We start from the raw sequence: 21,988 nt of genomic DNA on the forward strand, positions 1-21,988 counted from the left end.
CAATTACTTTACATTTAACAAAGGAAACCCTTTTAAAGGCACATACGAACTTCAGTAAAAAAGAAATTCATGACTTTCAATTACTGAAAGCCACTTCAAACAGCAAACATTCCAGTAAAGCAGCAGAGCATGACAGCATTTTAACGTAGTTCTAACTAGGCTGCAGTTTCATTAATTATGTTCATTAACATTTGTTAACATCCATATCAAAGCTCTTCCACACTTTCAAAGCCAGTTTCTGGTCCTGGATTTTATAATCACTGGTAGTTAATTGAACAGTTAACATTAGTGATTGGACACCATCACTCCCTCTGGTGTCTTGCTGCTTGGTCTAGCATATTTGGTAACAACGCTGCCTTTCCTGTTTTTACATTTTTACTTTAAACCTCAAGAGCTCTGCTTTGAAAACCAATGTACTATGACATCAACAAACTAATATCCTGGACTGGGTTTTGATTCAAGGTCTGGAATAAATCTTTGATCTACAATGCCTTTAAAAGTATTCAACCCTCTGGATTACAAATGACACCTACACAAATCAAAGCCAATATTCTTTGTCAGCAGAGCTTGTGGACGTATGCTACCCCTTTAGATCAATACTTGAAAGATCCACTTTTTGCTGCAGTGAGAGCCTGAAGTCTGGAGACTGCTTGGGAGTGATGCCCATTCTTCGTGGCACAATGCTCTCCAGCCATTAGTTTTGGAGTTTTGTCTTGCAGAAGGTGACATTTTTCTTCCCATTTTCTCTTCAAACTGGAGCAGGTGGTCTTGATGCATCTCAGTGTATTCTGAACAATCTATCTGTCGATGAATTTCAGCAAGGTGCCCAGTCCCCAGTGAACAACTGCATTCCCACAACATGATGCCATCCCACACACCCCATACTTCACTGCTAGGATGGTGTCTGTGAGGAATGGGCAGTGTTTGCAACACACATAGAATGTTGAGATTTGGCTAAAAACCCTCTATTTTTGTCTCATCAGAACACAAAACCACATCCCATATTTCAGCTGGGTCACTATGATGCTTTCTAGCAAATGCCACATGTTCTTTTTCCCAGTATTATCTAGCCCTGGCATTTCGTCCAGTTGTATGCGGAGGTCTTGTTATCTCTGACAGGTGCATCTTCTCTTCAGTCTCAGTCACTGAACTCTATAGCTCCTGGGGCTTCCCTCACAGATCCCATCTTGCTCTGATGTTGGGTTTTGAGGGACGGCCTCATCTAGGCAGCGCCTGACCCAACAGCGTCTGACTCCTTGTAACTGAGCCAACAGTGCTCACTGGGATATCCAAACTTGGATAATATCTACAAGTTAACCTCTAGTTTCCTTAGAATTCTCTGGTTTTATGTTTTACAGCTTCCTTTAGATTCCTTCAGTGTGAATAATGGTATTTAAAATTAAGAGGGTCTTTTATTCGGAAAAAAACAAAATTATTTTTTTTTAATTATCCACAGGTAGAGGCCAACTGTAATCTAACTGACATCCTAGGCTGACACCCTTCATCTGTGCAAACCTGGAGCTTCCATGGTGCAGGAGTCGAATCTTACGCCAACAGGATTTTACAGTTAGCAGTGACAATTAATTTATTTTTTAATTAATATTAATTCATTTCGAGGGTCTTTCTTTTAAAATAAAATACGAGACAGAAAATATCAGTCATTTGTAATCCAGACAAATCTGATGACTTTTAAAGGGGAGTGAATATATATAATAGGCATTGCATATGTTAGTTCCCTGAAATACACAGCTTGAAGTTACTTTGCCTCTCTGAAAGGGTAATATCATCTGGTAAAAACCCGCTGAAAACCTTCAGCAGTGGTAATCTGGCCAGTAATGCAATAGCAGCCAGTGACGGATGGGATTCTGGTGTTTAATTCTATGGGTTTCTAGGGCGTACAGGTGCCCTAAAAAAGCCCAAATAGAAATTTTCCCCCAAGGCGCCCCCTGATGTCAGGCCTGTTTGGAGCTCTGTGTTCCATCGATGCTGCGGTAGATCTGTGGAGAGCTTTCGGCTACAGGTGACTCTGCTAAAGGGAAGAGCGTCGGCCTGCTCTTCACATTCCTGCGCAGGAAGCGTCCAGATGTTACCAGGTCACCGTAGCCACGAGCATGCGAGAAGGCGTAGCCAGAGCGACGGGTGCTGATACGTCGTCGTGGGAACCGGCGAGGAAGAGGAGGAAGAACTGCTTTATCCTGTCTCATTTTGTAGCGCACCTGAGCGGAGAGCAGAGGGGAGGTGAGGGGGAGAGGAGGGGAGAGGAGGAGAGGTTGGTGACAAAGGTAGGGGAAAAGAGAGGAGAGATTGGGGAGGAGAAGTGAAGACGGAGGGGAGGATAGGAGAGGAAAGAGGCATAAAATAAATGAGAAGAAAACAAAGAAAAAGAAAAAAGATAATGAGAATGAAAATGGAGGAGGGTGTAAGAAATTAAAACATAAAGCTAAAAACAGAAATGCTTAGTCATCAGTGAGTGCAGGTCATGAGACAGTGAGTGTAATTAACCTACATTACAGCTCTCTGCCGCACACTCTCACTCACACACACACTCACACCACACTCACACACACTCACACTCACACACACACACACTCAGACCACACTCACACTCACACACAGCCAGATGTCTCTCTCTCTCACCCACCCACACACCAAACAAAGTATGCTACACATCATTTTCTTGGTCTTTCTCTCTCTCTCTCTCTCTCACACACACACACTCTCTCTCTGTATGTATGTGCGCGTGTGTGTGTGTGTGTGGACCTGTACGCATGCACATTGTTTTGATCTTTTGATTTCTGAATCACTTTATTCCATTCTTCATACATGACATAGAAAAAGACCACAGCTCAGATGTGATTGCTTAGATGTGATTGGATTGAATTGGTTAGACGTGATTGGATAGATCTTGCACCTTGTCGTTCATGGTTGGACGGAGCTGAATGAGCAGGAATCGGAAGGCTACCACAGGCAGCACACACAGGATGGTGGTGAGGAAGATCGTCAGCCACACGTTTGGCTGGTTCAGAGAATTCCTTGCAGTACCTGACACACACACACACACACACACACACACACACACACACACGCGCGCAGGCCTTAAAATGTCACTTATACACAGGCGCATGAACATACACAGCACACATGCAGTGGCGATGATTGCGGAGTGACTCACCGATGAAAGGGAAGGAGGAGGTGAAGATGAGGAACATGCCATTACTGTACATGGTGAAGGTGACAGCGAAATACACGGACAGGCTCCCCCAAAGGAAGAACTGGTTCACTGCTGTCCAATAAGACGTATCCAAGCCAAGCTTCAAGAGCCAGACAACATCTGCAATTACATGTGTGTGTGTGTGTGTGTGTGTGCGCGTGTGTGTACATATCTGAATCCCCAAACCTGTTCTGCAGGGTTTGCAAGTGTTAGATGAAGTGTAAGTGAAGTGAAGTTAGCTATTAACACAGCTAGTCACAAATGGAAGCCAATAGCTGCTAATAAGCAACAACCAAGGAAGGTAGTATACACACACACGAACACACACACACGCGCAAACACACATGCACGCACGCACGCGCACGCACGCACGCACGCACGCGCACACACTCACAGCGGCTTAGTGAATTGACAGTCACCGAGTATTATGGTCAGTGTAGTCTGCAGATGTACTCTAGTGATGTCATCAGTAAGGGTGTGGCCAGTGGTATGTGCGGTATGGTTGCCGTGGTTCCCTACCTGCACATTAACGGCGATGAGCAGGCAGGTTTGGGCGAGCAGAGCAAAGGATTGGTAGTCAGCGATGTCCTTGCCATCATCCCGCACGGTGTCCTGTATGGCGGCGTACGGGATGAAGAAGAGAATGATTGAACTGTAGGAGCTGTGCAGAAGGATCCTGACGAAGGCCATCTTATTGAAGTACAGGTTCTGCTGCCCCGGGGCGTATAGCTGGGGGTAACGGAAACTCCAGCGGTCATCCACATCCTGGAAAGTGAGGTGCACACACACACACGAACAATAATAACTAGTCGAACTCATGGAACGCATGGAATGTCCACATCGGCTGGGAGACACAAACCTGATCAAAGAGACCCAGGCCAATGACAGGCAGTGCTGTGTATACCAGGTTGTAGAGGGTGATGAACCACTCGTCATACACCGTCTAGCTCAGAGAAACAAGGCCGCATAAATATAACCAATACCTGGGCTGGTCAGCACATAACATCAAACTAGTAACAACCCCTGAAGTTCTCGGCCATCTCATTCTACACATGCTAATAAAATGTGTTCAAAACAAATACACAGACATTGATAAACAGATGGATTAAAAAAGAAGAACACACTTTAATCAAATATGATTCTCCACACATGGCCTACACAGCAGAGGCTCCACGGAGGCATTTAAAAAACTGCAGTGCAGTCAGAGTGTTTAACCAGGCGGTAAATGACTTCACCTGGGCAGTGCTGTGTCCTCACCTGGGCGGAGAAGCCGCAGAAGAAGGCATACCACAAGTGCACGAAGGTGAAGGTGAAGTTCTTGTAAAAGAAGTAGCGCAGGAAGCTGCACATGCGCAGGTAGGACCAGCGGCCATGCACCAGCAGGAGGCGCTGCAGGTAACGGAACTGCGCGAAGGAGAAATCGCTGGAGAGAGCAGCCTGCATGCCCTCCTGCCCACTGATGCCAACTCCGATATGGGCAGCTAGGGGGACAGATGGGGGAGAGAGACATTCTTCATTTCTTAAAATGGTACAAATATATTATATATACGGTGACAGCAATAAAACTTGAACTAAAAACTAAATTGAAACAGATATAGAAGAAGAACAGAGGGAGAGAGAGAAAGAGAGAGCTAAGAAAGCACAGAGGGAGGGAAAGAGGAGAAGAGGAGGAACAGAGGGAGAGAGGACGAAAAGACGAAAAAGAAAATGATTCCTGGTCAAATGATTCGGAGATGTTACGGTTCCTCTGCCGTGCTACTGTTGTGTCCTTATATCCTGTTTGCAGGAAATGTCTCTCAGGGACAAAGCCATTAGGACATATAAAATAAAAAATAAAAATTCTGCACTAGAATAGGACGTACAGTTTAAATTTAAAAAAATATTCTTCTTTTTGTTGCTCTTTTAAATAATCACCTCCTTCCAGGTCCTCGCCGTCTCCGTCCAGCCACACCCACCTTTGATCATGCTGACGTCGTTGGCTCCATCTCCGATGGCGAGGGTCACGGCTTTCTTGTGCTTTTTGATCAGCTCCACCACCTGAGCTTTTTGCAGAGGTGTGACTCTACAGCAGATCACTGTCTGGCACATACACGCAGTCCTCAGCAGCTCCAGCTGCTGGTCCTCCTGCAGACCATACGCCTAGCCAGACACGACGAGCAGGGACAGAGATAAAGGGACATTAGCCAAAGAGTATTACAAATTTTCAAGTAAGCGTGTTCATAGTGCAGATAAATGCATCGGGAGTCACACGCGCCATGATTGCTGAATCAAGACTAGCTCGCAACATACTTGCTATTTATGTCTCTGTTTTACTGGTTTGTTTAACATTCAGTGTTGGCAGTTATAAAAAAAGAACTGAAACAGTCAGTTTTGGCTTTTATGGCTTTGAATAGCTCCCCCTGCTGGTGTGTCTCACCAAGCTGTGCCCATTTATAACGAGGCCATACTCTCCTTCCACCTTCTCGTCCAGAACCTCCTCGGACTTTTTACCAATAATGCCACTCTTTAGGACGGGAGGCTCATCTGGTGAACCTGGTGACATCATCTTTCTGGCATTCCTGCATGTTTCACAAACAACGAACAAAGAACCTTTATTGTGGTGAGGAAGATGGACACAATAATAAGTTTTATTTTGTTGTTTTTTTTTGTAGCAGCAACAGCTAAAGGGACGTAGCAGCGCTGGGATGGACAGAATCTCCTTTCACTTTGCTATGGCTCTTCCCTTCACTCAGAGAGCAGCGTCGACTGTATCAGGCCTGCGGGGTTTCCGTGAAGTGGAGCGAAGAGACTCACACCAGCTCCTGTCTCACACCCTCGGCCGTGTCCGCCGCGACGACGAAAACCTCCGTCATCTCCTCCTGCAGCATGTTACAGGAGTAGCCGATGTTCTCCGCCGTCTCTGCATGACACGGAGCATTCAGGACAAGACTATGCAGTTCTATAACGAGCCAGCAACTTAATGCAGTGGCACTGTAAGGCAATTAAAATGCAGTTAGAACCTAATTCTGTGAATTGGTTGTCTGGACACCCCCTTAGCATTCCCTGATATTTAGACACTTTTTTGTGACGTTGACTTTAAATAGATTAAATAGTTTAAATTTTGAGAAAAAAAAAGGTATAATAAAAATGCATCTAGAATGAAAAAAATGCATCTGGTCTGACCCTGTTTGTCTCCTGTTAACACCCAGATCTTAATGTCAGCCTTGGAGAGCTGTTCAATGGTCTGGGGCACCCCATCCTGCAGCTTATCCTCCACCGCAGTCGCCCCTATGAGCTGCATGCGCACGCACGCACACACACATGCAGGCATGCACACATACACACACAAACACACACGTTCAGGCTCAAACATTAAATTATTTATTGCAAAAAGGAACCAAGTTTAAGGAGGACAGAGTGTATCCTACCATTAGGTCCTTCTCGATGTCCTCGTATATGGCGTCCAGCTTTGCCTCACGGTCCTCCATGGTAGTGCTGGCCTCATGGTGCCGTACTTTCCACACCTCAAACTCTGCTTCATCCAAGTCCTTGTAGGCCAGAGCCAGGGTCCGCAAGCCTTCACCAGCATACTCCTACACACACATGCATGCACACACACACACACACACACACACACGCGTGCGCATGCACACATGCACACAGACACATATTTACTCGTTTTGCTATATATTTGCTTATTTTACCTGTAAGGACCAAAAGATCCAAAATTCAGCTTGTTAGGTCCTGCCGATAGTCCACATTTAATTTATTTATTATAAATACAAAATGTAATTAATGTTGTATTTATTAGAGAGTTTAGGGTTTGGTTTATTGTTACTTTGTTATAGTATCACTACAATGTGAAGATGGTGATATATGTGCATACATAGGTATACATACACATGCACAGATATACATACATAAACACTCATATGCGCATGCACACTCATATACACACATGCATGTATATTTTATTTCATCCCCCATTACATACAAATATCAACAGGAAACCCCCTTATGATTTAATCAAATTCAAACTGCTTAATTTCATCAAATATATTTTGTTATATCAGATATATTTTTACCTTATTCAAAATGTTGAACTATTTTTCTTCACACGAAACAGAAAATGAGAGTGTCTATTAGGGAATGTTAATGGAGTTTCCTGTTGATATTGGTACTGAATGTGGGATCAAATAAAGTATACAAGTGTGTAAGAGAATGACATACATATTCATTTAGACTGATATTTTGTGAAATAATTACATACAGCAACACCGCAGGTACTTGGGGGCGCATTAGGATAGCTGTTGTTACTCAAAAGGCTATCGGGGCAGTGGTAGCTCAGTAGATAAGGTACTTGACTTGTAATTTGCTGGTTCAAGCCCCTCAAGTTGTATTCAGACATAAGTGTAAGTTGCTTTAAATAAAAGCGTCAGCTAAATGCTGTAATTGTAAATGTGCTGCTGTGGGTGGAACTATGGCTGCACATGTGTGGGGTAAATGGCAGACTACTTATATAGCAGCATAAATGTTTTTCAATTTAAGTAAACAAGCTAGACCATGTGGTGTCATCTGATGAAGGTTTATTGTGTGAGCTTTGCTTCATATCAGAGTCTTTCCTAAAGAGTGCTGACATTGAACCCTTTTCACTTTTCTGCAATAATCTCTCTTATTTGGAAAAGTAAGCAGACACTGCAGTAGGACAGAAGGTGCTGCCATATCTGGTTGAGAATTTGTTAAAGACATCTCCATATTGTACTACATAATATTTAAAAGCCGTTGTAAAGGTCAGAAGAAGGCAGATAAAGAACATAAAAGCTGTCTAGGGCAGCATCCCATAATTCCCTGTTTTATTAGCGTCAGTTTCGACTGGTGAGTTGGACTTTTGTGGCAACTGAACAGGCAGCAAATGGCCATAAAAACACTGCTGTTTCAATATTGCACACACAAACACACACACACACACACACACACACACACACACACACACACACACACACACACACACACACACACACACAAAGTGACGTTGGCTCCTCACATTGAGGTGATCAGTGGTGACCTCCATGAGTTTAGAGCAGGAGGGGTGGAGCCTCTCATAGATGATCGTATCTGCACCCTTACAGTACAGCGTCAGCCTGCCGTCTGGACTTCGTACTGAAGAAACACACACACACACACACACACACACACACACACACACACACACACACACACACACACACACACACCATAATTTATTCATTTATTGACTAAACATACATAAAAACTAAAAAACACAATAAAAAACAATTAATCTGGCCCCCGTATTTCACATCATTTAGGTCATGCTGGAGTCATTACGGACCGATGACGGACATCCTCTTGCGGACGTTGTTGAAGTCCAGCACTGCCAGCAGCTGGTAGGCGGTGCTGATCCCCATCTCCACCACAGATATGGTGTCAGGGGTGCGGCCTCTGAACACAAAGCCAAAGTTCCGCGCCGCAGTGACCAGAGCGCCCTCATCTGGAGACTGCGCCTGGTAGAACAGCTCACCTGGACAGGGTCAGAACACACCTGAGTACATTTAGAGAGGACCAGCATACCGAACATGACACCTTGGGAGGACCCAGGACCTACAAGATCTTTCGACAGAATCTGTCACTATTGGCCACTATGCGCCCACCTACCAGCATGACCACCATTTTGTCAGTGTTCAAAATCTGAAACCTTTCTGATCTACCTAAATCTGATATATTGTTTAATGTTCTGTAAAGAGTTTAGTAGGTTAGTTGGAGTTAAAAGGGCCAGTGGGATGAGCACTGAGGTAACAAAGATGACAAATGCAAGGCAACCAAGAAGTGAACCTTGAGGTACACCTCGATAAAATGGAACAGTGTAGAATTTGAATTTGCTAATACAAATGAAGTGCTGCCCATCCGTAATGTTTGATATTTGATTTGTACCAAAACTGAAGTATCAGCAGTAAAACTTGAGTAGTATCAGCACTTGGAGTGTAAATAGTGGAATGAGGTAGAAGCTCTTTGTAGATATTGTTAACATTAAACTGAAGAAAGATTTCACATAAAATAGTGGAAACAGACTGTGCTGAAGATGGGGACTGAGCAAGTTTGCAGATTGTTTTGAATTGTGTTTATTGCTTCCATCATGAATGTGCTGACTTTGTGGCTTCAGGAGCATCTGTGTATTGTTTGATATGGTAAGAAAAAGCTATGAGGTAACCCGGGAGGCCAGCTCTACCGGCAGCTGGGCTCAGGGATGTACGTTGGGAAGGAATAGGTAGAGTGCACAGCTCTGGTTATCTGGGAGCGCATCTAAATGTCTGAGATAAGAGTATCACAATTGGAATAAAAGTCAGTACAGAAAGAAAACGAGAAAAATAATTTTACTTTGTAATAAGATGTGATAGTTTTCATGCATGATTACTTCAGCATCAAAATTTAATTTGAGGAGAACCCAAAAGGAACGCAAAGGATGAGTGATGTCCATATCAGCAGAACAGAGAGTGTGGACAATGTGTCCATGTTTGTTAGTAGGAAAATCCACATGTTGCAGTAAATCAAAACAAGCTATTAAAGACAGAAACTCTGCAGTCACAGAGCAGCATGAACATTTAGGTCTCCAGCAAGCAGGACTTTAGCACAGATGGTAAAAGGTGAAGGTGAAGTAAGGAGTTCACTCGGTCATCAAATTACAAAAGTTTAGGTTGGTTATAGATTAAAACTAAAGCTCTGATTAAAAACTTAATAACTAGTTATTTAAATGTTGTAACTTCTAGAAGACTAACAGTAGCACAATTTTAGTGTACTGCAAAACCTCCACCCTTGAACTGCTCCTGTAGGTTTAGAGAGGTATCAGATAGTAGGACTTCCAAGAAAATAGAAAATACCAGGCATAGATCATATATATATATATATATATATATATATATATATATATATATATATATATATATATACACACATATACACATTTCACATTATTCCTATAGCTGTTGGCCAATATAAAGTGATAACTGTTCATTTGGGGGGGTTTGCCTCCTCCTAACACAACAGGTTTTACTTGTTAAGAGCTCGGCAATTAAATAGTCAAAATCAAGGTTTTTGTTAGAAGTGTCATAGGTCAGTGCATAATGAAGTTGAACGTGAACTAAACCAAATTGAGGACCAGGATGTGAATAAAGAAACCACAGTCAATCTATCTGATAAGGACACCCTGTCTGGCAGAGAAATGGACACCTAAATGTATAGAGCAAAATACAGAGAAAGCCAGTCAGGTTAAGGGAGGTCTACAGGATTGCAGACTAACGACATGCTCTCAGACTGTCTGATGAGTGGCTCATACAGAACAAACACTCAGAGGGCATTCATTAGTTGTGGATCACTCACCCTCTCTCTTCTCCTCAGGCATGACAGTGTGGCAGAGAGCAAGCAGGCGAAAGAAGGCCTTCACCTCCCTGGAACCCTGCTTCACTGCTTCTATCAGGCTGTGGTCATGGAAACAGAACTTTGGATCTGCTAGCGGGTTCCAAGAAAAATCTACCTTCTCTGTTTTCTACCCACAAGACAGAGACAGAGATGATGGTGAACATATGTTTTCTCGCACACTGACAGTCTTTGAAACTTTGAGAAATGGCAAAAGGACTATAACAATAACTTTATATAGATTGTTTAAATTAACTACCAACCTCAGTAATCTCCACCCTCTGTCCAGAGAAGTCCACAACTTCACCTGGAGACATAAAAAAGCATTCAGAGCCAACATGGGAAGGGTAGAACAGTTTTCCTATGCTAATGCTAATGCTAACTCCGAATGAAAATCAATGTACACCACCTAGCATGACATCATTAGCTTCAAACTGACTGCACCAGTCTAGGCCTCACTGTATTGAACTTAGTTTGTGTTCTTACTTAAACTGTCCAGAGCACAATGACCACACAAGCCCAGATATTGTAAGCTCTCACCATAGGACTTCCCATTGATGGAGCACCTGTTGAAGACCATGATGTTCTGAGTCAAGGTGCCCGTCTTGTCTGAGAAGATGTATTTAATCTGCCCCAGCTCCTCGTTGAGGGTGGTGGTTCTCGCCTGGGCTGGAATATCACTCTTAGTGTGGTACATTTTCCTGTCCCAGTCTATGTAGTAGCTGTTTCCCAGCCGGAGGATCTCCACACTGCAAACAAAGTGCCATCTAATAAAACACTACCTACTGGAACCTAGTTACCATGTGCAACTTTAAACCAGGTCCTCTGGTACAACTTGCTTTGAGTAAAAGGTTCTGAACAAGTCAGCGAGATCACTGGCAGTAAACTTTAAGGAGCATCACTGGTATACTCTAATTAGCATGAGTAGGTGTCAAATCAAACAAACACCAGCAGTCTACCAGCATGGTAGACTAAGTTGTTGCTTATTTGCTGTGTAATTTGAGTTCAGTTCTTAAATCTAGGTCTGAATCTGAATTGATGAGATCCACAGAATCAGTTTCTTATACTAAATGGACCTGCAAGTAGAATTGAACAATTAAGGAATCAAAATACAAATGTTTGTTATACAATTATGTTGTGTAATTTACCAATCTCAAAGCTGTCTACAAACTCTTCCTCACTCAGAACTGTCTTTTCACGAGAGCATCCTAACCATCACATATGGACACAGTTATAAAGCAACGATCATAGTCACTATCCTTAAATATTACTAATGTAATATAAGTGATATTTTATACTACTTCTGATTTAAATGTTTTACCCAATTATATATTCCATATGTATTTCAATTATATTTTTTTATATATTCTAAATGTAAATAATCCTGATTCCTGCATGCCCCACAGGTGGAGATCGTCTCACCTGGAGGTTGTGCAGACTGACCTGACGTAGAGGGAGATGGGCACCACCGTATTCAGGATGATGACGTAGGACCAGAAGGAGAGGAAGCTGCTGAAGTCTGCGTTTGCACCCTCCTGACGAGGGAGGAAGGCGGTGAAAGAGGTGCCCTCCTGATGCTCCCAGATCGAGTTCCCGATGGCCAAGGCAGTGCACATTAACGCCAGGAGGCCAAAAATCTCCCGGACAAAGAACAGACCCCACTGAGTACCTTACAGCATTGCATATGTATTGTAATATGAGGTCTTAGATTGGACACTCACAAACAGAACCAGAACGTTCATCAGGTGATCGATGCTTGTGCGCTTGAATGTAGACTTCCCAGAGTTCTGCATCAACTTGGTGTCAGGTCCTAATGGCATTCACACACTGCTGTAACCACCAATATTACACGCACAACAGCCTGTAGAACCACTCAAAGGAGCAAACACACTGGGAATCGTAGTTTTTAAACATCACGTATGCCTCACGCCGTCTACACTTGTCTGTTAGGGTAATGCAGTGCAGGTGTGAATGTAATGTGACCATAGGGGTGTCCCACGCACCTCCGAAGAGCACCAGGCCGAAGCACCACTCCGTGTTGCGCAGGGTGCAGCCTCGAAGAATGATCCTCTCGTTGTCCAGCGCGTACGCGGCCCCCTGCACCGACAGCGTACCTGTGAACTTATCCAGGCGGTTGTTGGGAGCTTCACAGTGCACCTCCCCTGCACAGCAATGGCGTGACAGAGAAGAGAGCCGAGGTCATGCAGCAAGGGTCAGAGGGCAGGGGTCAGGTAGCACAGGTCATGGACAAGAGGTCAGAGGGCAGGGTTGAGGTAGCATAAGTCATGGACAAGTGGTCAGGGGTCAGGGGACACACTTTTCAGTTTCCCCGAAATAACACACATCTTTCGGCTCATTAGATGATTCAGGGAAGATTCAGGTCATTATCAAGCACTTCATGAGCTAAATTAGACGTCTCCGAGTTGCACTAAGAGTATTGGACCATGCACATGGTCCAGCATACGCAGCAGAGGAGAATAATTTAGCAGCTGCAGTCATGACTAGTGTTCATTCTCATAGCTAGACAGGACCAAAGATAGGACCTTCTTGTCTTTTGTGTGACTCACCTGTAAAGGCTGCCAGTGTGTCAATGTCATCTCCCATATCACCTGTGACTGTCAGAGCCTGTTTAACCTTTAGGTTGGTCTCACTGAGCCACAACAAGAGAAGTGCATAAAGCAGAATGAGCGGATGACAATGTCCTGAAGTTTAATGAGCTATGCAAGATCTCTAGGTTTGTTGTGAGCAGTTACTCACCCATCCAACTCAGCAGTCTCTATGTAGACCAGGTTAAGAGGCTCACTGCTGGACAATAAGAGCAGGTCAGCCTGCACAGGCAGAGCAAGCAGGGGGTTATGAAGGAGCTATGTGTGTGTGTGTATGTGTGTGTGTGTGTGTGTGTGTGTGTGTGTGTGTGTGTGTGTGTGGGTGAGTGTGTGTGTGTGTGTGTGAGAGAGCATCCTTACCGTAACAAACTGATTGTTCTCCAACTTAATGATGTCCCCCACTTGAACGTTCATCCATTTCTCACTCTTCAACCTGGTGAAGGTAATAGAATGCAGCACTGGACAGACGACTAGTACCCATTTTATTAACAGCATCTTTACTAACCGTGTCAGACTGAAGCCACCACTATGGTCTGGTCTACAACTGTAACATCTACACCATCAGTCCTCTGCATTCATTTTATATATTGTGTGGATTTATAACTAAAAAAAGCCTTGAACTATTAGCTAGGTATTAATATTTTAGGTTGAGGCTTTGAGCTGACTTCTAGTTCAGTTAAATGAAGCCATTTCCAACCTTTTGTCTATCAGTCTTCTAATAAAAGTGTGATTCATCATTACAAGTCTCCTAGACATAAAACACCCATGAAGTAAATGTAGAACTTAAAGGTATGTTTGAAGGTGTGTTTTCAGGTGTATTTTGGATAAGAAACTCACTTTCCATCAATGAGGACATCCACTCTGCGATTGTTCACCTGTCTGTCATTTTTGTGTCTATTCTACAAGCAGAGAAAGAGAAAGCGAGAGAGAAAGAGAGAGAGAGAGAGAGAGAGAGAGAGAGAGCCATAAAGGTACAGTGGAAGAGAGTATGGCATATATGAACAGAAACCAGAGCTAAAGGGAGACTTCAACTGCTGATCTGAAACTCAATTAACGGAAATTAAAGAAACAGAATAGTGCTCATTCTTAAGAGTGTAGTCAGTGTAATCAGAGACTCGTACACACTCTCTTCTCCCTTTGCCTCTTGCTCGCGCTCACTCTCGCTCTGTCTCTCACACACACACACAGCTGTAGAAACTGCACTCACAATGTCATCAGAGCCATCTTTAGCCAGGGTCATGCACAGTACCAACAGTAGAGGAACCACAGTGGTGAACCAGGAGAGAGAGGAAATGGCTGGAATCAGCTGCAACACACAGACGCCACATACACATCTTTAGACACATCCATTTATGTTACACGTGCATTCTGACAAAATGCTATTAGAGACCCATTCAGTATGATTCACATTATTTTTTTCTGGCTTTTAATATTCTTAATGTGTTTTACATTTCAGGTTATTGAGGTCTGATGAAAATGTCTTAAGAGCTTTTTGTGGAATTTGGCCCGATCACTGCTGTTAACACTGGAAGATACACTGGCGAATACGATGTTGCCATGGCGGTATTAGTCTGCCAACACAATCTCTGTCATACATTTGTCCATGTGTCTTGTACCTGGGTCCAGGAGAAATAGCCATAATGACAAAAGATCTACTGGGCTGGACTTGATTTAAAAGGACCTTATTCTAGGTGAAACTCCAGTGCATTTGTGCAAAAAATACAGCAATGATAGATGACTGACAGCAATGTAGTGCAGGCCTCAGAAAGGCCTGTGTGTATGTGCTACAGCACAGAGGTGTCCCTTCACCTGTAGGATAAGCAGGAAGACGAAGTAAGCATTGGCCAGCCTCTGGAACTGCTCAAACAGGTTGAGGGGCAGGAAGGTGAAGATGTTGTACTTGGAGGTCTTGATAGCATTGTTCTGTAGAGAGCATACACGAGACATGCTGATGAACCCGCAGGTACTGAGAAACTGGGTAGAACATATTCATGTACGCACACAAACGCACACGCACACACACACACATACACGCACACACACAAGCACACGAAAACAGCCCTTACAGCATATTTGAAGGAAAGATTGAATTCTCTATCGTTGGCTCGTAAATGCCTCTCTCCTGTGGTGGAAGAAAATAGAACCAGCACTTACAAACAGAAGGAGAACAATGTATACTTAGAATGAAAAGACCTTTAAGCACTGTTTTAAAGTGTTCTGTTGTGCATTCATATGAAAGCATCTGTTAGACTTTCACAAAATGACAAAGGAGTAACGTTACACAATGCAATTCCTGCAGAGGGACATGATTACCTTGTACTTTGTCTTTCCTGAACGTCAGACCACACGCAGACAGCACAGATCCCATCTTCCAGTCTACACAACGTGCAGCATACTGGAAACAGAGCAGAAGAAACAGAATAAAAAAAGACCCGATTAATGTCACCGATTACCTGGTCAGTGGTACTGAATAAAGCAAAACAATGACCTCTAACAAACAGCGCTCACATTAAAAAAGACTCACTGAAAAATTCCAGTTGAATTATAATTATAACAATATAAAATATATAATATAAACAATATAAAAATATAAAAATAACAAAATGACGACATAAAAGATCAATACACAACAAACTTCACTTTCATCAATCCCATGTACATAAGGTATGTGCAGTTTGTGTATCAGAGTTGTGTGATAATTAGTGGATTACAGGTGTGTTTCTGCCTCTGAGTAGTTAATAATCGACCAGACATGGCTGGGGAAATACAGAAAGCTTTCTGCAGTTGTATCTCTTATCAACGCTGTGGACATGGGGATGCATTTACATTACACCAACCCCCCCGTAATTATTAATTTTAAAAACTGTTTACATTAGAGCTGCTATTAAAGTCATCAAACCCTAACCAGAGTCCATGATCCTTTATCCGTGATCAAGCCGTGATCCATATGGAGCATTTGGGAAACCATTTTATTTATTTATTACAAGATATTGACAATATTGCCAGTGTAGTGCAATAGAGTCCAATACAGTTCAAACTAAGATACATTTGTGAAGGAAGGTTGGATCCTTATGTGCTCTTGTGAGTAATTTCAAAAAGAGAGAACAAGGGAGAACCGATAAGCATCTTGCCTGCCCCGCCCCCTGCCCCGCCTGCCTACCCTGCTTAACTCCACCTTCCACACCTACACCATTTGCCCCGCCTGCCTACCCTGCTTAACTCCACCTTCCACACCTACACCATTTGCCCCGCCTGCCTACCCTGCTTAACTCCACCTTCCACACCTACACCATTTGCCCCGCCTGCCTACCCTGCTTAACTCCACCTTCCACACCTACACCATTTGCCCCGCCTGCCTACCCTGCTTAACTCCACCTTCCACACCTACACCATTTGCCCCGCCTGCCTACCCTGCTTAACTCCACCTTCCACACCTACACCATTTGCCCCGCCTGCTTGCCCTGCTTAACTCCACCTTCCACACCTACACCATTTGCCCCGCCTGCCTACCCTGCTTAACTCCACCTTCCACACCTACACCATTTGCCCCGCCTGCTTGCCCTGCTTAACTCCACCTTCCACACCTACACCATTTGCCCCGCCTGCTTGCCCTGCTTAACTCCACCTTCCACACCTACACCATTTGCCCCGCCTGCTTGCCCTGCTTAACTCCACCTTCCACACCTACACCATTTGCCCCGCCTGCCTACCCTGCTTAACTCCACCTTCCACACCTACACCATTTGCCCCGCCTGCTTGCCCTGCCCACCTGCCGCAGCACAAAGCCCATCCTGAAGCTTCAAGCAGCACTTCCTTACCTACTAAGCTCTTAGATATCAGTGTGAATTACAGTGGTGATAACAGCTAGGCCATAACCCTGTACATTAGACCAAAAACACTCTCTCTCTCTCTCTCTCTCTCTCTCTCTCTCTCTCACACAGTCCTAACATCATTTATCTTATCTTTCAGCTGGCTGAACCGCCATGATGCCAAGCTCATCTCAGGAGTAAGGAAAAGGTCGACAAAAAAGAATGAAACAAAATCAAAACGTTTGAGTCAAAAGGAACAACCTTCTGAGTTTCACAGGATGTAATCTAGTTCAGACATATTAACTGTGCTTAAATTAAGACCAGACAGACCGCCAGGAGAGGAAGTTTTTCTTTAACAGAACAGTAGAAGCCAATATGAATATGGGGTTCAGAAAAGAAACATTTAACATGGTCAGTGCGACAACGGCCCTGACAACCCTGAGTTGGTCACAGTGACTTGTTACAGGTCAGTGACCACAGCTATGCTGTGACCTCTGCCAGTCTAGACCCAATCACCCCCACCGCCCCAACACACCGTCAAACTGGTAAAACAACTGTTACACAACCACCTTTATCCTTACCTATACTCATGCCTAACAGCGCCTAGAAATTACACCAAAATACCTGTAACCTTTGGACCAGGGCAAGGCTCTCATTCCTTTTTTTTGTACAAATTATATCTAAATATCTACCATTTGTGTTTCCTTCAAGGCTGTCATGGTGATGAGTAAATTCTGTGTCAGGGCAATGCGTGGCATGCCGCAAATAATTAGTTCCTTCCTTAAATGTCTTTATATCACAAGAATCTTTAACACCAGTAGGACTGAAGCCCAGCACAAAGACCCCTTTATTTAAAGGTCAAAATAGCCCAGTGTTGACACATACCTGAATCAGAAGAGAAGTTCCATCCAAGTTCCTGAAGACAGAGCCTCGTCTCTCACGCTGCCTCACCCACACACACAATCACAGGAAGAGCAAAAAGATGGACTACAATTCCCACAATGCAACAGTGCACACCCCTCCACTTGTCCCAAGTAGGGGATTGTTCAGATGAGGGCTTCACATGAAAGTAACACCTCTGGGCAGGGTCTCATGGGGTTAAGAGCAGAGGAATAGGTCAACGACTCAGGGAAGCAGAACAGCGTGGAGGAGACACAGAGGTAGAGAGAACCGACAGAGAGCAACAGAAGACAGGAGCTGGGCGGCAGGTGGAACGCAAACAGTACCTGACCTTTGGACTGTGGTGGGTACAGCCAGACCAGTAAAGCCCCGGCTGCATGCGTGACGTAGACTGTCCCAGAGGAACTACAAACCGCATGTGGAGAATAGCACTTCAGCACAGGGCCCAGCGCTTGTGTGTATTTCCAGCTGTTTCTTTGTTTTCTTGTGAGTTTTAATTTTTTTCCAACTTAGATTGTTTTTGGTGTAATAGGGTGGTAGCTATGTGTGTACAGAATGCTACTGTGCAGTACAACTGTTTACATACCTTATACACAAAGTCATTTGCAGGATGGTAGATTTACACGTTTTAATGATTACACAAACACAGTGACAGCATACAATATAAATAAACTTTCACATTTCAAATGTGATTTCAACAGACTTCTTGCATCATGTTTGATCAATCACTGTTATTAGTGCAAGAATTGTTTAAAAAAGGACTAACAAAAGCTAAATTCTGCACAAATTGGCACAAGGAGCTTGTATTTAGCAGAGGTCACACTCTCTCTTTTAAAGGTCACAGTAACTAACAGTATATTTATACAGGGTGAAGGTGACTCTAATATACAGGTGTGCTAGGTATATAAATACATTTGATAGTTTTCTATGACCACTGACAAAATGATGAGGCTTTCTAAACATAGAAAATGTTTTATGAAAAACCCAATATTCTCTGAGACAACGTTTTAGCTTCACATGGTGAGTATGTTACAGTGAGTATTTTAATGTTGTTTTATACATTTAACATGATGCCAGTGTTGGATTTTCCATGTAAGCATTTCAGATGAAAATACAGATATTCTGAAATAAGCCACATGACAAGCCCATACAGTAATACCAAAATCTTCAACCTGAAAAATTACTTCTAATAATGGAAACATGGACACAAACATTGCTTTTATAAACCATTCATAAAAAAACTCAGAAAAACTACAGCAAATAGGCAAAAGAGGAGAAAAGAACAGAACAGACCTCGTTCCTATTTACTTCACAAGATGAGAAATCCACGTCAAAACGACCAAATCAAGATTCAACTGAACTTCCATTTTTGTTTTGAAATGATCAACTAAAGTAAGGCCACATAGCAGTGAGGAAAAAACACGTAGAACTTTTTGACCAACTCTGGTGATCATCTGACCTTTGACTCCTGAGGGGTATATACAGACTCAACCACCACACTACCATAGCACCTTTATACAAATTCATACTGGTTCATTCACTTCATGGTACAACACATTCTTTACCTACAGTGATTAAAACGTCACATAGACCCGAACGACAAACCACACCATGAAAACTGAAACTAGAACAACATCTACGTGCGTCTGAGTGCCATCTGGGATCTGAGGTGTCTGGGACATCTTAATGGAGGTAAGCACCTCGGCTTCTACTTGACCGCAAAACTAGAGACACAGATCTGATTGAATTAACTGTCCAACCAAAACCATAATGCTACAAACAATAGGCATCAATTAACATCAGGCAATTTACACTACTCTGCTTGTGGCTACTAACTTCCAATTTGGTTTGCATGAACAATTTTGTTCAAACTCTAATTTTCAGTGTTCGAGCTTTGTTTATTGCTGTATGTTGACTCCTTGTCTGTAAGCCCACAGGCTTGGGCATCATGGAACATCACATTACACTACCATCCTATCATAGCCTTGCATGGTTGGTTCTTTAGCCGGGACTTTTATTCTGAAGTTTACTCTGGCTTCCTAGCTTTCACTTTCTTATCAAAGTCACATGACTATTAAAACATGGTTGGTTCCAGCTGTTTTCCAGCCAGACAACCTTGTTGAAGTTTGACTAAATTCCATCCTGTGTTCCTGGTCAGGAACCATGTGTTTTTTGGTCGGTCGGTCGCTCTCTCTCGCTCTCGCTCTCCAGTGCTGACCAGGTCAGACGACAAGCACTGTAGTGTGGAAGGCACACAGCTGGCTGTCACATATATCATGTTTGGCTTTACTAAGTGTCACAGGGAGGTCACGTATGAGTGGTCATGGAGCTGTACTGTTTACAGACCTAGGACAATAGGACCTGAAATACAAAGTTAAAATAGTGACTAGTACGAGAAGAAAAAAAACAAAACAAAAACAAAACACCATAATTACTTCACTGCATCAACAAAATAAGGCATTTATACACAGTGCAAAACATACACATGACAAATACACGGGATACTGCAAAAAAGTGCACAATACATCTAAGAATTGTGTGTATATTCTACTGTTTGAGCCTCATCCGATACACTCGAATGTAGTCAAAAGTGCACGTGTACACACACACACACACACGCATGCACATGCGCATGCACACACATGGTAGCCAAACAAGTTCACAGTGACAGATTAATCACAGGACTGAGTGAGTCCTGAGCATGACAAAAAAAATACAGAGGCGGGGGGGGGGGGGGGGCGGCAGAGGGAGAGAGAGAGAGAGAGAGAGAGACACAGAGAGAGAGAGCGGGTGTGTGTGTATGAGAGAGAGAGAGAGAGAGAGAGAGAGAGAGAGAGGGTGTGTGAAAGAGAGAGAGAGGGTGTGTGTGTGAGAGAGAGAGAGAGAGAGAGTGTGTGTGAGAGGGTGTGAGAGACAGGGAGAGAGAGAGAGAGAGAGGGGGTGTGTGTGTGTGAGAGAGAGAGAGAGGGTGTGTGTGTGTGAGAGAGAGAGAGAGGGTGTGTGTATGAGAGAGAAAGAGAGAGAGAGTGTGTGAGAGGGTGTGAGAGAGACAGGGAGAGAGAGGGCACAACAGAGAGAATCATTCTGCTAGTGAAAAGCTATTAGCTTCTGAATCAGCAGTAGAATGAGAACAACCCAATTTTTCCATCTCCTCCACCCACATGTGCAGCATTCAAACCCCTCCCCCATAACACAGGAACCTGGCCAGGACACGCCCACGAGTCTGCTCCGCCCATCTGTGCACCAGTGAACCCTCATCCACAGATCACAGGCAGCTCCCAGTAGCAGCACAGATGTCATGACACCTCCCAACAAATCACACATCCTTCCCACTTTCTACTTTTCATCCGTTGTTAGAGAGAGAGGCCTACTCGCTCTCTCTCTCTCTCTCTCTCTCTCTTCACCTTCCCTCCTCCGCAGAGCGCGTCTCGGACTTTAGCTTGACGAACTCTTTGGCTACCTCGTCCCCCGAGCGCTGCGACAGGATGCGCATGATAGTGAGGCCGGTGTCATCCATGTGCACCTGTGTGCCCAGCGGGCACCAGCAGGCACAGCTCACCCGCTGGGCAACATCACCCAGCTGGATGACAGCGACGCCCACCACGCGGTCCGCCCGTCCAAAGCAGTAGTCCTTCACACACACTTGCAGCTCGTAGCACTCTGGCCCATCCTCGTTTCCTAGGATACTGTCTCACACACACACACACACACACACACACACACACACACAAATCATTGCATGGTTTGACATTGCAGAGTTTAAAAACAGTTACTACAGACACACAGGCACACACACTTGTGTAACCAGGTTTGGCTGTAAATAACTGCAGTTTTGAAAGCAACAAATTCTGGTTCATGACTTCTGTTTATAGTCAGCATCAGTAAAAGAAAAGAGGAACAGACAGTGAGAGAGAGAGAGAGAGAGAGAGAGAGAGAGAGAGAGAGAGAGAGAGAGAGAGAGAGAGACACACACACAGGGAAAGAATGAGAGAGTGCAAGAGAGAGAAAAAGATACAATAGCAAAATAGTAGTAGATAGAGTAAAATAGATAGATC

At 43.8% G+C, this 21,988-nt stretch overlaps 2 protein-coding genes across 11 annotated transcripts in view; both read right to left on the reverse strand.

Annotated features, from left to right (window-relative positions):
• Positions 1–249: 249 nt before the first annotated feature.
• atp8b5b (ATPase phospholipid transporting 8B5b) lies at positions 250–18,549 on the reverse strand. The gene is made up of 28 exons (XM_027006449.3): positions 17,919–18,549; positions 15,538–15,619; positions 15,291–15,346; positions 15,034–15,147; positions 14,432–14,530; positions 14,062–14,123; positions 13,585–13,657; positions 13,376–13,446; positions 13,186–13,268; positions 12,622–12,780; positions 12,340–12,428; positions 12,062–12,255; positions 11,159–11,367; positions 10,882–10,925; positions 10,583–10,748; positions 8,541–8,729; positions 8,235–8,350; positions 6,619–6,783; positions 6,374–6,485; positions 6,005–6,110; positions 5,628–5,769; positions 5,167–5,350; positions 4,469–4,692; positions 4,071–4,154; positions 3,731–3,976; positions 3,173–3,311; positions 2,912–3,042; positions 250–2,216 (listed from the first exon to the last, which is right to left on the reverse strand). The coding sequence occupies exons 2-28, from the start codon at positions 15,590–15,592 to the stop codon at positions 1,953–1,955; spliced, it is 3,576 nt and encodes a 1,191-aa protein (XP_026862250.3). The 5' UTR covers positions 15,593–15,619; positions 17,919–18,549; the 3' UTR covers positions 250–1,952.
• The window catches only part of unc13bb (unc-13 homolog Bb (C. elegans)), a 70,704-nt gene continuing 67,258 nt past the window's right edge, over positions 18,543–21,988 (reverse strand). For all 10 annotated transcript variants that reach the window (XM_081701755.1, XM_081701749.1, XM_081701754.1 and 7 more), the window contains one exon: positions 18,543–21,619. In XM_081701755.1, coding sequence (XP_081557881.1) covers positions 21,334–21,619 — 286 coding nt within the window. In that variant the 3' untranslated portion in view covers positions 18,543–21,333. The remainder of the gene's footprint in view (positions 21,620–21,988) is intronic.

The sequence above is a fragment of the Electrophorus electricus genome, chromosome 19, assembly GCF_041902795.1.
Source record: "Electrophorus electricus isolate QZ-2024a chromosome 19, ASM4190279v1, whole genome shotgun sequence".
Lineage (NCBI taxonomy): Eukaryota > Metazoa > Chordata > Actinopteri > Gymnotiformes > Gymnotidae > Electrophorus > Electrophorus electricus.